At 37.7% G+C, this 14,689-nt stretch overlaps 1 protein-coding gene across 3 annotated transcripts in view; it reads right to left on the bottom strand.

Annotated features, from left to right (window-relative positions):
- mgl (low-density lipoprotein receptor-related protein megalin) overlaps window positions 1-14,689 on the bottom strand; it is a 509,881-nt gene that overhangs the window by 39,429 nt on the left and 455,763 nt on the right. For all 3 annotated transcript variants that reach the window (XM_076204914.1, XM_076204826.1, XM_076204998.1), the window contains exons 35-38: window positions 9,833-10,043; window positions 9,289-9,549; window positions 1,105-1,288; window positions 653-834 (exon numbers count right to left, since the gene is read on the bottom strand). In XM_076204914.1, the coding sequence (XP_076061029.1) occupies window positions 653-834; window positions 1,105-1,288; window positions 9,289-9,549; window positions 9,833-10,043 (838 nt within the window). The remainder of the gene's footprint in view (window positions 1-652; window positions 835-1,104; window positions 1,289-9,288; window positions 9,550-9,832; window positions 10,044-14,689) is intronic.

Below are 14,689 nucleotides of genomic sequence, written 5' to 3'. Positions count from 1 at the left end.
AACCCCTCTCTTGTCTTCTCCCTTCCTCAACAAACATCACCCTCTTTCCCAATGCTCCTTTTACCCCATCCATCCATCCCATCCTCGGTTGCCCCCTCCTGTTCACTCCATCTACCTCTGCCTTACACACTTCTTTTAGTTTTCTTTATCTATTCATTCTTTCCATTTGTCCAAACCATCATCAATACTCTTTCATCAACCCTATTTCTAAACTCCTTTTCCACCCCTGCTCTCCTCCTCACCTCCTAGTTTTTCACTCTATTCAGTCTACTAGCCCCTACCATACTTCTCACACATTTCTGGTAGTCTGCAGATATAACTGCAAGTAGTACAGCAGAGTTTAAAAATTCAGATAAACACCAAAGGATTACACTGAACATTTCCCTTCTTCCTGCATGAAACTTTATGAAATAATGTCTCCTGTCATAATTCTCTATTATAAATTGCTGACTCAGTTGTGGAAACTGGTACAACTTGAAATATCTATCTACATACCAAGGGCCTCTTCCCCTTTATAAGGGAGGTAACCAGTCAAGGTACCCACCCACTCTGACCCATTCCACTCCTATCCACCACCCTTTTGTTTCCTTCTTATCTTACCTCCTCATGGATGGTGGCCATTCATGAAAAGATGAACTTGTTAAATACTCACCTGTGATTCTGGAATGCATCGATGATTAGCACAGGTGAATTCCCCTTCTGCACAAGGAGGATATTCACAATTCTCTTCATCTGAGCCATCACCACAATCATCTTCATGATCACACTTCCACGTTGAAAATATGCAACGTCCATTCTTACACCTGAACTCGCTTGGACTACATGTATGGTAAGCTGTGAGAAAGAGGTTTAACATTAGTGTTGTGCTTAAAATTTTTGTGCATTATTCCTAGAAAAAAATTTAAGTGCTTGACAAAGTATACAAGACTTGGGTGGACACTATCTTAAATCTAATGTACAACACAAGCCAACTTCCACAATTTTCTACTGTATATCCATATACCAAAATGCTTCTTTCCCATTATATGGGAGGTAACTAGCCAAGTCATGCATCCACCATCCACCCATATCACCTGGTAACTATAACTAGGTAAAAATACTTACTGCAGTAGTTTTTGTTTTCATCAGAGTTGTCTCCACAGTCATCTGAACCATCACAAGCCCAAAGCCTTGATATGCATTTTCCATTTGCACAATAGAATTTGTTGGTGTCACATGAGTAATTGCGAGGGACACACATTTTGTTCTCATTCACTAGCTTCAGGGTTGTGTTGCATTTGCATTCAACCTGCAATATTTACCACACAAGCTTTGTTTATACCACACCAAGTTAAAAATTATGAGATTATATAAATTCTAACCGTTTCAATGATCATACACTTCACCTAATGGTATATAAACAAACCTCTATATACCAACAGGCTTCTTCCCCTCACAAAGAAAGTAATCAGTCAAGGCATGTATGCACCCATCATGCATCTTGGACCCATTTGTTTCCCTTTAAAAAAAAAATCTCTTGGCTGCTTGACGCTGTCCCCTACCCACTGACTAGGTCAGAAGCAATGGAGCAAGATACAGCACCTCTACAGCAGGGCCTGACAGCCTAAAGTGGTTTAACACATCCCCACCACCACCACAGACACTGAAGCGAAAGGAAATACTGCGTATGAACACACCTATCTAGAGGTTTATTGTCAAAAACGAAGGAAACCTGTTGTTGTTACTGTACACGATGAGTAAGCTATGGTACTCGAGTGGCTGGTTAAAGTAATCCAGTTCTTGAAACTGGTATAGTTTTGGCATAATGGAGAAAGAGAGAGAAGAAAGGATAACAAATGAACCAACAAAAGAGAGGACTAGATGTAAGAATAGTGGAAAGTCCGAGAGGTGTCATCCCCAAAAAATATGGTTTGATAGATACACCAAGGAAAAACCAAAGGTGGAAAAATAAAAGTTTTTCTGGGATTCAAAGAAACCGAGGTGAAATAGGTAAAAGCTTGTAGAGATATTAGATATAGTAATGCATTAAGAAATCGCAAAGTAAATGACTTAATGGAAGAAATTGTATATTTAAAATTGGATTACCCAGCTGTACTTAGAGAATTGATTAGGTACTTTGTGTAAGAGTAATGAGCAAAAGATTAAAGAATTAGGTTACCTAAGGAGCGAAATTGAAATCCTCAAAAGAAAAAACGAAAGAATGAAAAACAAGGACAAAAATAAAACTGAAAAAGGAAGTCAAAGGACAATTACAAGTAGTGACCAGTAATTGGGAAGTAAAAAAAATAGACCTCAGTGAAATAGAAATCAAAGGAAACATGAACAGGAAAATAAAAAATATCCTTTAGTGAAATATTACAAAAAGAGATGGAGGAAAATACAAAAGAAACAGTTATGAAAGTAATTAAAGAAAAGGAAAATTGGGTGAGAGATACAGTTGACAAAGTGAAAGAAATACAGGATGAAGGACAAAATTTCAATAAAGAAATTTATGAAATCCATAGGATAGGCAAATATTCAAAAGAAAAACAACATAGACCACTGAAAATAAAACTTAGAACTCAAATGATACCGGAGGAAATATCAAAAGTGGTTAAATTGGCAAACAGCATGAAATTCAACATATATGGATACAAGAGGAAATGGGACTTGAGGAAAAAGAGAAAGACAAAGCTCTCAGAATTGAAGCCAATGATAGAAATGAGAAAAGAACAGAGACAGAAAAAAACAAGTTTTTTTTTTGTACCGAAAAAATGGTACATAAAAAAAATTGAAACTTGAACCAAAACAGAAAGGATAATTTGAAACTAAAAGTGGCATACACAAATATCAATGGCATGATCTCTGGAATCAATGAACTAAATGGCTATCTAGAAATGGAAAAACCTGAGATCATGGGAATTGTTGAGACACAACTGAAAGGAACTATATCAACAAGTATAGTGTGACAAGATCTATACAACCACTGGGTGAAAAATAGAACACACAAGCAGGGAAGTGGTGTCAAAAAGGTCTAAATGTGACAAAGATAAATGAAGGACAAGGCAAAGTAGAATTATGATCAAAATTGTAAACAAAAAGATGAAAAGCAGAAAATTTGTAGCAGTGTATGTACCACCAAAAACACAGGCTTGGTTGGATAGCGAACATTCTAAATTACTGGAAGACACAATGAATGTGCTCAACGAGTTACTGAAAGAGGGTGTAAATATAGTAATCCAGGGCAATTTTAATGCAAAGGATATAATCTGGGAAGAAATGATTGTAAAAGGGGGAGAAGATCATTGGAGCAACATCCTACTAGATATGACCATCGTGGGTTAAGGAAAATACTAGATATAGAAACAATGAGGAATTATCGAAACTGGAGTTGATATTAACTTCTGAACCAGATATTGTAAACAAAATGGAGCATAAAACACCAATTGAAAAGTGACCATATACTAATAGTTTGAATTAAAAGAACAGAACAATGGAAGTAGGACTGATAAGCATAGGGAAGGAAGATTATTGTACAACAAAATGGATTTTGGAAAACTAAGAAAAAAATTCCAAAACACTAACTGGGACAAATTCTATCAAGAGGAAACAAAGATGGAAGACAAATGGAACATATTCAAAGAAACGTACAAGGAAGGAATTGACAAATGTGTACCAAAAAAAGAAACAAGAAATTTGTATATAGTGTTGGTATAACAAAAGGGGCAGTGAGGCTAAAGACAGAAGAGACGAGGGTTGTGTGTGTGATTTTTTCATGTTTTTTTATTGAAAAAAAAAAAAAAAATACAAAAATTGATATTTTTGGTTTTTTATATATTTTGTTTTAAAATAACTCAGCAAGGGAAAAGAACCATATTACAATAATTTTTCTGTGTTAGAATATCAAATAAATCAGTATACCCCCCCATTAAATGTTTTCTATGGTATTAGGGCATTTCCATTTTCTATGGTTTCATGTTTTGATGTGTTTTATTTATTTTACAATATACAGTTGCCCCACTTAGTTTTGGCACAGTTTTAAAAATGTTTCGGACAAGAATAGCAACTCGCCCAGTATTCTTTATTACATTTTCGTGTCTGTTCATTTACACGCTTTTTTTTTTTTTTTTTTCTTTGCTAAATAGTAACTACCTTAAAAAATGTGGCAAACAGCGAAATACTCAAAATGGTGTAGCAGACGACACATTTTTCTCGACTTACTAATGACATCTATCACTCTTATTTGACAAGTAATACTATTAATATACATTGCAGAGGAGAGAGAGAACGCAGGAATCTGTTCATGTAGTGGTCAATGGTAGAATAACAACCAGCTTCAAGCTGTGAGTGGTGTTGAGTGCAGTGACAAACGAACCAAAACGAACTTGAAGACTTATAAGTTGTTATAACCCTATTGTTACATCAATTATTTTCATTTATTTATTCAGCAGAGGGCTTGTGATCCAATTATGTTATGTTAACTGTGATGAAAAAAAAAAAAAAATTCAATCGTCCAAACTTGTTCAAATATTAAATATTTAGTATATAAAAACAGGTGCAAGTACCATATTTTTCGGACCATAAGGTGCAGGCAAAATCCTTAAAATCGACCAAAATCGGGTGGTGCGCCTTATGTGTGGCTTCAGTGCAAATATATGCCTCGGACAGTGATGTACTATTTTGACACGCCTGCCAACCGCGACAGTGCATAGTCGTTGCCGAGTTATTTTAAAACAAAATATATAAAAAAATGAAAATATACATGTTTTTTTTTTTGTCAAGTTAAAAAAAAAAAAAAAATTAGTTGCATCTCAAGGACTTGTGTATGATTGTAGGTTAAATTTAAACGATAGCAAGCAAAAAGTCAGGTAGAAAGTAAGCTCTGAGCCTTGATGGGTGGTGGGGAGTACAACAGTTTTCCCCCATTACTATGTTAACCCCTTTTCCACTGTCCAAGTGGCGGGTCTGTGTTTAGGCAATGTCCAGGGTCATTATGGGAAATTGGAGTGTTTAATCTTTGAAGAGTATGCTAAGATAAAAGGTAAATTTTGTAAGGTAGCCAGCCAATAGCCATATTGGTCCATATACAGTATCACACTTGTTGCAGGTTTGCAGTATCTGACAGTGACTAAAATGGTCAATTACTTATTTATTTTTATACTCTGTCTATTGCCTCTTTGAATAAGATAGATGCACATATGTGGAGGGATGAATAACATACTTGCACCTGTTTTTATAAAGCAAAAGGTAAAGGAGGCAAAGAGGAGAGCAGATAAGAAATGGGGTAAGAGTATGACAGAAAATTTTGAAAGTAATAAAAAGATGTTTTGGAAAGAAATTGAGAGGAAGAGGAGACGAATCAAGTAGAGAAGAAAAGGTACAAGGTGCAGATGGAGAGATGATAATGGAAGAGAAGGCAGTAAGGGGAAGATGGGCAGAATATTTTAGGGAGTTGCTAAATGTGAAGGAGGATAGGGAGGGAAAGATAGCTGCAGTGGGAAATGCTAACAAAATGACCGTGATGAGTGAGGAAAATGGATGAGAAATAAGGAAGGATGAAGTGAAGGCAGTTGTTAAGATGATGAAAGCAGGTAAGGCACCTGGTCTGGATAGATGCCATGCCGAATGTCTAAAAAAAAGGAGGTACAATGATGGTGGACTTGCTGGTGAGGTTATTTAATGTTTGTTGGAGAGAGGGTAGAGTGCCTGTATAGTTCCTCTTTACAAGGGAAAAGGGGACAAGTGTGAATGTAGTAGTTTCAGAGGGATTAGCTTGTTAAGTGTAGTTGGGAAGGCTTATGGGAGGATCTTGATTGAGAGGATTAGGAGAGGAAGAGAGGGAGTAATTGGTGAGGAACAGTGTGGATTTAGGACGGGTAGAGGTTGTGTGGATCAGATCTTTGTGGTAAGACAGATATGTGAGAAAGCTATAGGAAAGGGGAAGGATGTTTTTTGGGCTTTTATGGATCTGGAAAAGACTTACGTTAGGGTAGACAGAAAGGCACTGTGGGAGGTTATACTGATATATGGGATAGGAGGAAAGCTTCTAGGAGCTGTCAAGAGTTTTTATGATAGTAGAGCTTGCGTCAGGATTAGAAATGGAGTGTGTGAGTGGTTCGAGGTAAAGGTGGGACTTCATCAAGGATGCGTTATGTCGCCCTGGCTGTTCAACTTATACATGGATGGGGTAATGCGAGAGGTAAATGCAAGGGTGGTGGGTCAGGGATTGGAGATGGTTAAAGAAAATGGAGAAAAGTGGGAGGTGAGCCAGCTGTTGTTTGTGGACAACCCTGCACTTGTGGCAGGATCGGAGGAGGGATTGAGGAAGTTGGTGACAGCGTTTGGGAGAGTATGTGATAGAAGAAAGCTGAAGATAAATGTGGGTAAAAGTAAGGTGATGAGATGTACAATGGGTGAAAGTGGCAGCAGACTGGAAGTGAGCATTAAGGGAGAGCGACTGGAGGAAGTGGATAGTTTTAGATACTTGGGTGCAAATGTGGCAGGAAAAGATGGAGTGAAGGTGGAGGTAGAATTTATATTGAGAGAAGTGAGTAAATGCCGTGATGGATTAAAGAGTGTAATGAGGAATAGACGCCGATTTAATGAAGCGGCCTTGCTGTGGATGTGCTGTGTCTTGCGACACTGCTTCTGACCCAGGGCAGTGGACAAGGTGCAGGGATGACCCGTCATCCAGGAGGTGCTAAGATAAGAGGGAGGGTGGAGGGGTTGGAATGTATTCAGGGATGGAATGGGTGGAAATGATTTTATGCCTTTTCCTTTTTGGCTACCTCCCTTGTAGGGGGGAAAAAGCCTTGGTATATGTATGTAAATATTTAATATCTGAACAAATTTGGACGATATTAAAATATATATATATATATATATATAGTTTTTATATATATATATATATATTTTTTTTTTCCATCTATAGGTAGGAATGATATGCATAGGGAAGGAAGATTAATGTACAACAAAATGGATTTTGGAAAACTAAGAAAAAAATTCCAAAACATTAACTGGGATAAATTCTCAAGAGGAAACAAAGATGGAAGACAAATGGAACATATTCAAAGAAACGTACAAGGAAGGAATTGACAAATATGTACCAAAAAAGAAACAAGAGATTTATATATAGTGTTGGTATAACAAAAGGTGCAGAGGCTAAAGACAGAAGAGACGAAGCATGGAGGGGAAAGAAAGAAAAAAAAAAAAAATTCTCTTATCTTAGCACCTGCTGGACAACGTGTCATCCCTGCACCTTGTCCACTGCCCTGGGTCAGAGGCAGTGTCACAAGACTCAGCACATCCATACCAAGGCCGCTTCATTAAATCAGCGACCCCCCTCTCCGTCCCGCCATGCAGAAAAGGAGAAGACTGGGAGAAATCCCTTCGGGCTGTGTCCAAGTTTTCTCACACATACTACCTCACCCCCCATCCCCCCAACCATTCCACCTCATGTATCACAGCATTATCCATATAAAACCATTCTCCATTCACCCCTCTCCTCTGTCCTCTCCCATCCTTCCTCAACAGACATTCCCCTCTTCCCCAAAGCCCCCTTCACTCAATCTATCCATCTTATCCTAAGACGCCCCCTCATGTTCACTCCCTCCACATCTGCCTTCCATACTTCTTTTACTAGTCTTTCTTCACTCATTCTTTCCATGTGTCCAAACCATCCTAATACTCTTTCATCAACCCTATCTCCCAACTCCCTTTCCACCCCTGTTCTCCTCCTTACCTCCTCATTTCTCTCTCTATCCAGCCTAGTATCCCCCATCATACTTCTCAGACACCTCATCTCAAACACATTCAAACTCCTCTCTTCCTCTCTTATGTTCCATGTTTCTGCCCCATACAGTGCTGTTGGCACAATCACTCCTTCATACAGTCTCCTCTTAGCATCCATTGCCAAATATCTATTCCTCATTACACTTTTTAGTCCACCACGGCATTTACTCACTTCTCTCAATCTACATTCTCCCTCCACCTCGACTACCTTTTCCTGCCACATTTGCACCCAAGTATCTAAAACTATCCACTTCCTCCAGTCGCTCTCCCTTAACCCCTTCAATATGGGCCACATCACACGTCTGGCAGCATTAGCTACAAGACATGCGATGTTGCGTCATAATACTCGCATTATAAAAAATAAAGTCACTGCTCTATAGCTCGTTCTTTTTCACCAGTGAATTTTGATAACCATAGAACATATGATGAAGCCAGTTTACAGAGTACGGGGGTCACGCAGGTACGACTACAATAAATATAATCAAGACGCCGACGTCGGCATCTTTGTGTACCCACTTGCTCCTCATGACGCCTATGTAGGCGTCACCATATGGAAGGGGTTAATGCTCACTAGTCTGCTAGTCTGCTGCCACTTTCACCTCTTATACATCTCATCACCTTACTTTTACCCACATTTATCTTAAAAATATATATACCGTATATTTCCACATATAAGACGACCCTAAAATCCAAAAATTCACCCCTTAAAATTGGGGGTCGTCTTATACTACCATTATAAATATCAGACCTTGAATTCTATGTGAGATGACTTGGTAGGCTAGCCTGCCGATAACCACCGATACACAGGAAATGATTCACATTATAAGAACTGGTAATAAAGGTAATTAAACCATATTTACCTTATATATTATTGGCATATCTTTATAGTAAATGGCAACTGTTAATAAATTTGAGGAATAATTCTATATTAATGAAATTACGGTACTTTTAACTACTCTATGTAAACACATTTAACACAGCTGAAAAAAATGTAAACATCGAGCACTGGTTGCGTTCATAGCAACCTTTTTCTTTCGCTAACTTTTCAGTAATTTTTAAGACTGAAAATAACAATTTTGGATTACAGTACATAAAACGTTTATCAATAAAAAAATATATTACAGTAGTGGAACCAGGAACGAACCAGGAACGTAAACAAATAATTTTTGTTAGTTGACGTGTGTTCTCAGAAATTTGCTTTGTTATTTCATTTATTTTGAATTTATAAGGATACAGTAAGTAATTTATCTGGTATAAGGATACAGTTAAGTAATGAGAAAGAAAAGATAAAAAGTAGAAAAAACAGCTGATAGACGTAATCAAAACAATTCTTTTTGTACAGTAGGTTTGATACACTGATGCTTTTGTAATTTAGCAGTCGTCTCATACTACCGATATGAGATAAACTCATAAAAATTTGCTCTAATTTTGTACCTCGTCTTATACAAAGGTCGTCTTATACACGGAAATATATGGTATATATATCTCAAGCTTTTGAAATCTTGTTAGGAGACGCACCTGATTATCCTGACTTGGGTGGCAAGACTGTGCACATCCACCATTATTGATATCACACAGGTTGGTTTTGCACTTCTGACGTTCATCTGAGAAGACGTGAATGTCCCTTGGAGACTCGTCCAGTCGTCTGACCATCTCTACCATGTCGCTACCTGTGAACTTGCTGGCACGGTAAACACCACGGAGTTGCAGATCAGTCCAATAAATGTAATCCTTGTGCAAAGTAATGGCGAATGGGTAGATAGTGGCTGTTACCAACACCTATTGTGGAAAGAAAGGATGATTACATGTACAGAATTTCCTAATTTATCACAATTTCTTGAAAACAGACATGGCAGAAAACCATGAAATATTGGTATCATCCACAACCTCCATGGGCCCAATTAAATGAAGGATGATGTAGCTGGTACAACAGTGTTACCCAAGCAACAAATAGTTGTGATAACTGGTGAACAGATTTGTGCCAGATCTAAATTTCATCAGTTGATATGCCACTTTCAGGTGCAAAGCACGATACTTTTTAATTTTGAAACATTAGTCATACCTGACGGTTCTCTCCCTTCAAGGTTGACCTTTCTATTTTCTCCCGCACAGCATCAGTCCAGTACAGCATTTCAGCCTCGTAATCAATGGTTAGTCCACTAGGCTGTGAAAGATCTTTGTCGATCAAAACTGTACTGAAGGATCCAGCCATTGTTGATCTCATAATCTTGCCATCAGTACCAAAGCGCCCCCAATCCGTGAAGTACATGTGCCTGCAATAAATACATTCCAAAGATGCCATAATGCTACAACAGGTAAAGCAAACTTTTGATGTGAAAGAGCCTCACTAATCTCAGCATCTTTGGGATACCCACTTCTATTTAAACCTTAACTTCAGCACTGTACAACACAACTGCATGTGGTGAATAGATGGAATTAAGTGGACTGAAGTGTGAACCAAAGCCTCACAAAACATTGGAATAAGCAAAGTACTGTAATATGAATTACCCAACTTCAATGCCAGAAAAAGCAATGTACTATAAACAGATGCTAGTTTAAGAAACATCATTGCTAAATCATTCTAAAAGAAGAAAGTCAACTATTAAGGCAAAAAAAAATTAAAACTATCATGGAATGATTTAGAACCTGTCATCTAATAAAACATATCAGTAAGATTGTGGGGGTCATTGCTAAAGATCATAAGACCATAGAGTTGGCCTTTCATGACATGGATAGAGAAAGAAGAAAAAAAAAAAGTATCATAAGAGGGAGGGAGGGGATGAATGGGAGTGGAGTATGTGGGGATGAAATGGGAGGAAGTGGATTTTATGCCTTTGTTTTTTAGCTACCTCCCTTGTAAGGGGGAAAAAGCCTTTCGTATATGTGATTCACCATGATCTTGGATCACGTGTTGGACCTGTGATCAACAGCCATTTCCCTCCCAGAAGAGAGCTCAGAGTTCATATATGACCAATCTATGGGTAATGCTGTGACCTTACATGAACACACACCCCCAACTCCCCGCCCAAAAGAGTTGGAGGAACGACTCACAGTGCAGAAATGCTGTATATACATGCGTGTGTGTTTCTGTATTTACCTATCTAGTTATACCTTATGGGAAGAGATATGCTCATAGTGACCCATCTTTCTACCTTTCAGCATCAAGTCTGTTCTTAAAATCTTGTATAGTTTTTGCACTCGCTGTTTCCTCATCCAATTTATTCCAGATATCGCCACTCCATGTGGAAAACTATTCTTTTTCAGATCTCTTCTATAACTATTCTTTTTGAGTTTCTCAGGTCCTCTTGGTTTCCTTTTATCCCACTTTATACCCTATGCACTGAGATCTGGCCGTTAGGGCGGAGCACTGGGAGTTCCCCTGTGGTGCCACATATAATTATTTTATAATTTTATTTTATTATATAATTCTATTTTATAATTTTATAATGTTGCCTCATACGATTATATTATAATTTTTTGTCACACACCACCACTGAGATAAAAATCAAAGCAATGTTTTCTATACAAAGGTTTCGTTTCTTTAAGTGAAGATATGGCATATGTGCATGCGAGAGCGACGTTGCCACTACATCTAATCTCTGGCCCCGCCCCCCTCACACTGCATTCAGAAAACATTGCATCCACACACACGTTCTCGCCATGGATGCCCATATGTGGCAACACCGGGAAATCTCCTAGCCACGCCTTATCGGCCATTTCTCCTTGCGTTGACTATAGTAAATCATCTCTATCAAGAACTTCCATCCCTTTCATAATTCTGTAGATGGTCAGTAGATCTTTCTCTTATTTGTTCCAAGGTTGGTAGTTCGAGTTTGGACAATCTTTGTTCATATGTCAGTTTGGAGAGTTGGTGTCATCTTTGTTGTTGCTCTTTGAATTCTTTCCAATTTCTTAATATTCTTTTTAGTACTGGGTGTCCATAGTATCACAGCATACTCCAATCTTAGTCTTACCAATGTAACTAATATTTTCTTTACCATTTCTTCATACATGTAATCAAAGGCCACTTTCATTGATCTTAGTAAACTGAAGGTTTCTCCATCTATTTTGTTCATATGTTTGTCTGGTGCCATGTCCTTGCTAATAATCAATTACTCCTAGGTCCCTTTCCAAGTTAACTTTTTTAACTTCCTTTGTCGAGGGGATGGCGGTTCGAATCCTGCCACCAGCAAAGTTGAACCAAGGGCATGGTTCATTAAATTCCACACTACTAAGTTCTCTGTGAGGGGCACCATCCTAGCCTTCCGATAGGCGGGAGTTTGTGACATTAAACCATAAACATTATACTACATTTCTTGATGTTGAAGTTCACTTCACACTTTTGACATTCTTTTAGTATCCAGTTTGCAATTTCATTTGGACTGTGCGATTTCCTAAAATCAAGGTTTGTTAATTGCTCCATTATCTTTTGTGTGTTATTATTTTGCTCAGGGGGGGATCGAACTTCACTTCTTTCATCCCGATACTGCACCTTCCCTCTAGTGAAAATGGACTTGAAATGATTATTCATGACTTTAGCCATTTCGAGATCTGTGTATTCTATGTTTCCTTGGTGTATTTTCACCATTTCCTGTTTATTTGTAACCCCTTTGATACGATGACGCCTATGTAGGTGTCATGAGGAGCAAGTGGGTACACGAGGATGCCGATGTCGGCATCGTGATTATATATATTGTAGTTGCACCTGCGTGACCCCCATACTCTGTAAACTGGCTTCATCATATGTTCTATGGTTATCAAAATTCACGGGTGAAAGAGAACGAGCAATACAGCAGTAACTTTATTTTTTATAATGCGAGTATTATGACGCAACATCGCATGTCTGGCAGGTAATGCTGCCCGCAAGATTTTGGCCCGTATTGAAGGGGTTAAGTTTACCATTTACATATCTATTGAATAGTTTGGGCTGCTCTTTGCATTTTTCTATAACATCTTTTTCAGTTCCTTTTTTCCTAGCTTTCCATTTTTACATAATTTCTGTAGTTTATATATATATGCCATTTCATTTTTTTTTTTTTCTTTTCTCCAGCTTTTCCAAGCTCTGTCTCTTCTTTTGTACCACTGCATCTTCTGTTCAACCCGCATTTAATGTACACCCTCTCTTGTTTCTGTCTTGGTATATACCTATTCACTCCATTATAGATATCCATCAAGATCGTCCATTTTTGTCTCATGTAGAATTTTTTTCCAATTTGCATTTTGAAAGAATTTCTTTAGTTTTCCAAAGTCTGTTTTGTTGTATATCAATCTTCCTTTTCTATACTTTTCATTTCTCTCCATATATATTTCTTTTTTTAGTTGTCTCTGTAAGTATATGGTCACTCTTTCCAAATGGTGTCTTGTATTCAATTTTATCCACAATTTCAGGTTCTGTTGTAAATATCAAATCTAGTCTTAACAGTTCTTCATTACTTCTGTATCTGGTGTTTTCATTGACCCATTGTGTCATGGTATATTCCATGGTCATGTCCAGTAATACTTTACCCCACAGATCCTCTCCACCCTTCACTGTCATTTCCTCCCAACAAATTTCTTTGCAGTTAAAATCCTCCATAATTACCAGGTTACCTCTGACGTTAAGTATCTCGTTTAATGAATGACTTGTATCTTCTAGCATTTTTTGAATGCTTGTTCTCTTTCTAAGAGCTCATATTTAGGGGCACATAAATCAACACATATTTTCTACTTTTCATGTCCCTGTCTTCAACTTTTATCATGATCATTTCTACATTGTTCTTACCCTCAGTAATCTTTGTCACATTCAAGTTTTTCTTGGCAAGAACATGATTCCTCCTCCCTGTTTCTCATTTGTTTTTAATCCAATAATTGTATGACCCTTGTCCAACATTACTGGGTGGTATTGGACCCCTTAATTTCATCTCCACAATTCCCATTATGTCTGTTTTTTTATCTAACAGGTAATCATCTAGTTCATTCACTCCTGAAATTAATCAGTCAATATTTGTATAGCCCACTTTTAATTTTTTTTCTTTCTCCATCTTTTTTTCCGTTTTTGTTTCACCCATTCTGATGTACCATTTTCTCAGCCTCATGTCAATTACCCTCCAACAGAATTCCCTGCTTTTGGTGTCCGTTCTCTTCGTGTTTTTTTCTCTTAGCTTCATCTTTTATTGTCTTCTCTTTTTCTAATTCCTCAACATTCATTTCTCTTTTTATCCATACCTTGTTGTAGTGTTCACTCCTTGCCAACTTGCTTGCTTGTGTATTTACCTAGTTGTATTTTACAGGGAGAGCTATGCTCGTAGTGACCTGCTTTTTGTATCTTTCTGCATTGAGTTTGGTCTTAAAGTTGTGTATAGTTATAGCACTCACTGTTTCCTCATTCAGGTTGTTCCAGATATACCACTCTGTGTGGGAAGCTATGCTTTTTCAGACCTCTTCTCTAACTATCCTTCATGAGTTTCTTCTCATGTCCTCTTGTTTTTTGTCTGTCCCACTTTAGTAAGTCATCTCGATCAAGAATTTCCATCCCTTTCATAATTCTGTAGATGGTTAGCAAATCACCTTTCTCATAGTGTTGCAGTGTACTCTAATTTTGGTCTTATCAGTCTGTGTGTGTGTGTGTGTGTGTATTTACCTAGTTGTAATATACGGGTGGGGAGCTATGCTCGTGGTGACCCGTCTTTGTATCTCTCCGCATCAAGTTTTATCTTAAAATCTTGTATAGTGTTTGCACATACTGTTTTGTTGTCTAATTTGTTCCATGTATTTATTGCTCTGTGTGGGAAACTTCCTTCAAGTTTTTTCTATAACTATCCTTTTTCAATTTTTTTCCGTGTCCTATTGTTTTACTGTTTTCCCACACTAACAGGTCGTTCCTGTCTAAAACTTCTATTCCTTTCATTATTCTGTAGTCAGCAAATCTCCTCTTTCTCTT

This window comes from Oratosquilla oratoria, chromosome 1, assembly GCF_046742065.1.
Source record: "Oratosquilla oratoria isolate Oo_2021 chromosome 1, ASM4674206v1, whole genome shotgun sequence".
NCBI lineage: Eukaryota > Metazoa > Arthropoda > Malacostraca > Stomatopoda > Squillidae > Oratosquilla > Oratosquilla oratoria.
This window is presented reverse-complemented; position numbering and strand designations above follow the sequence as displayed.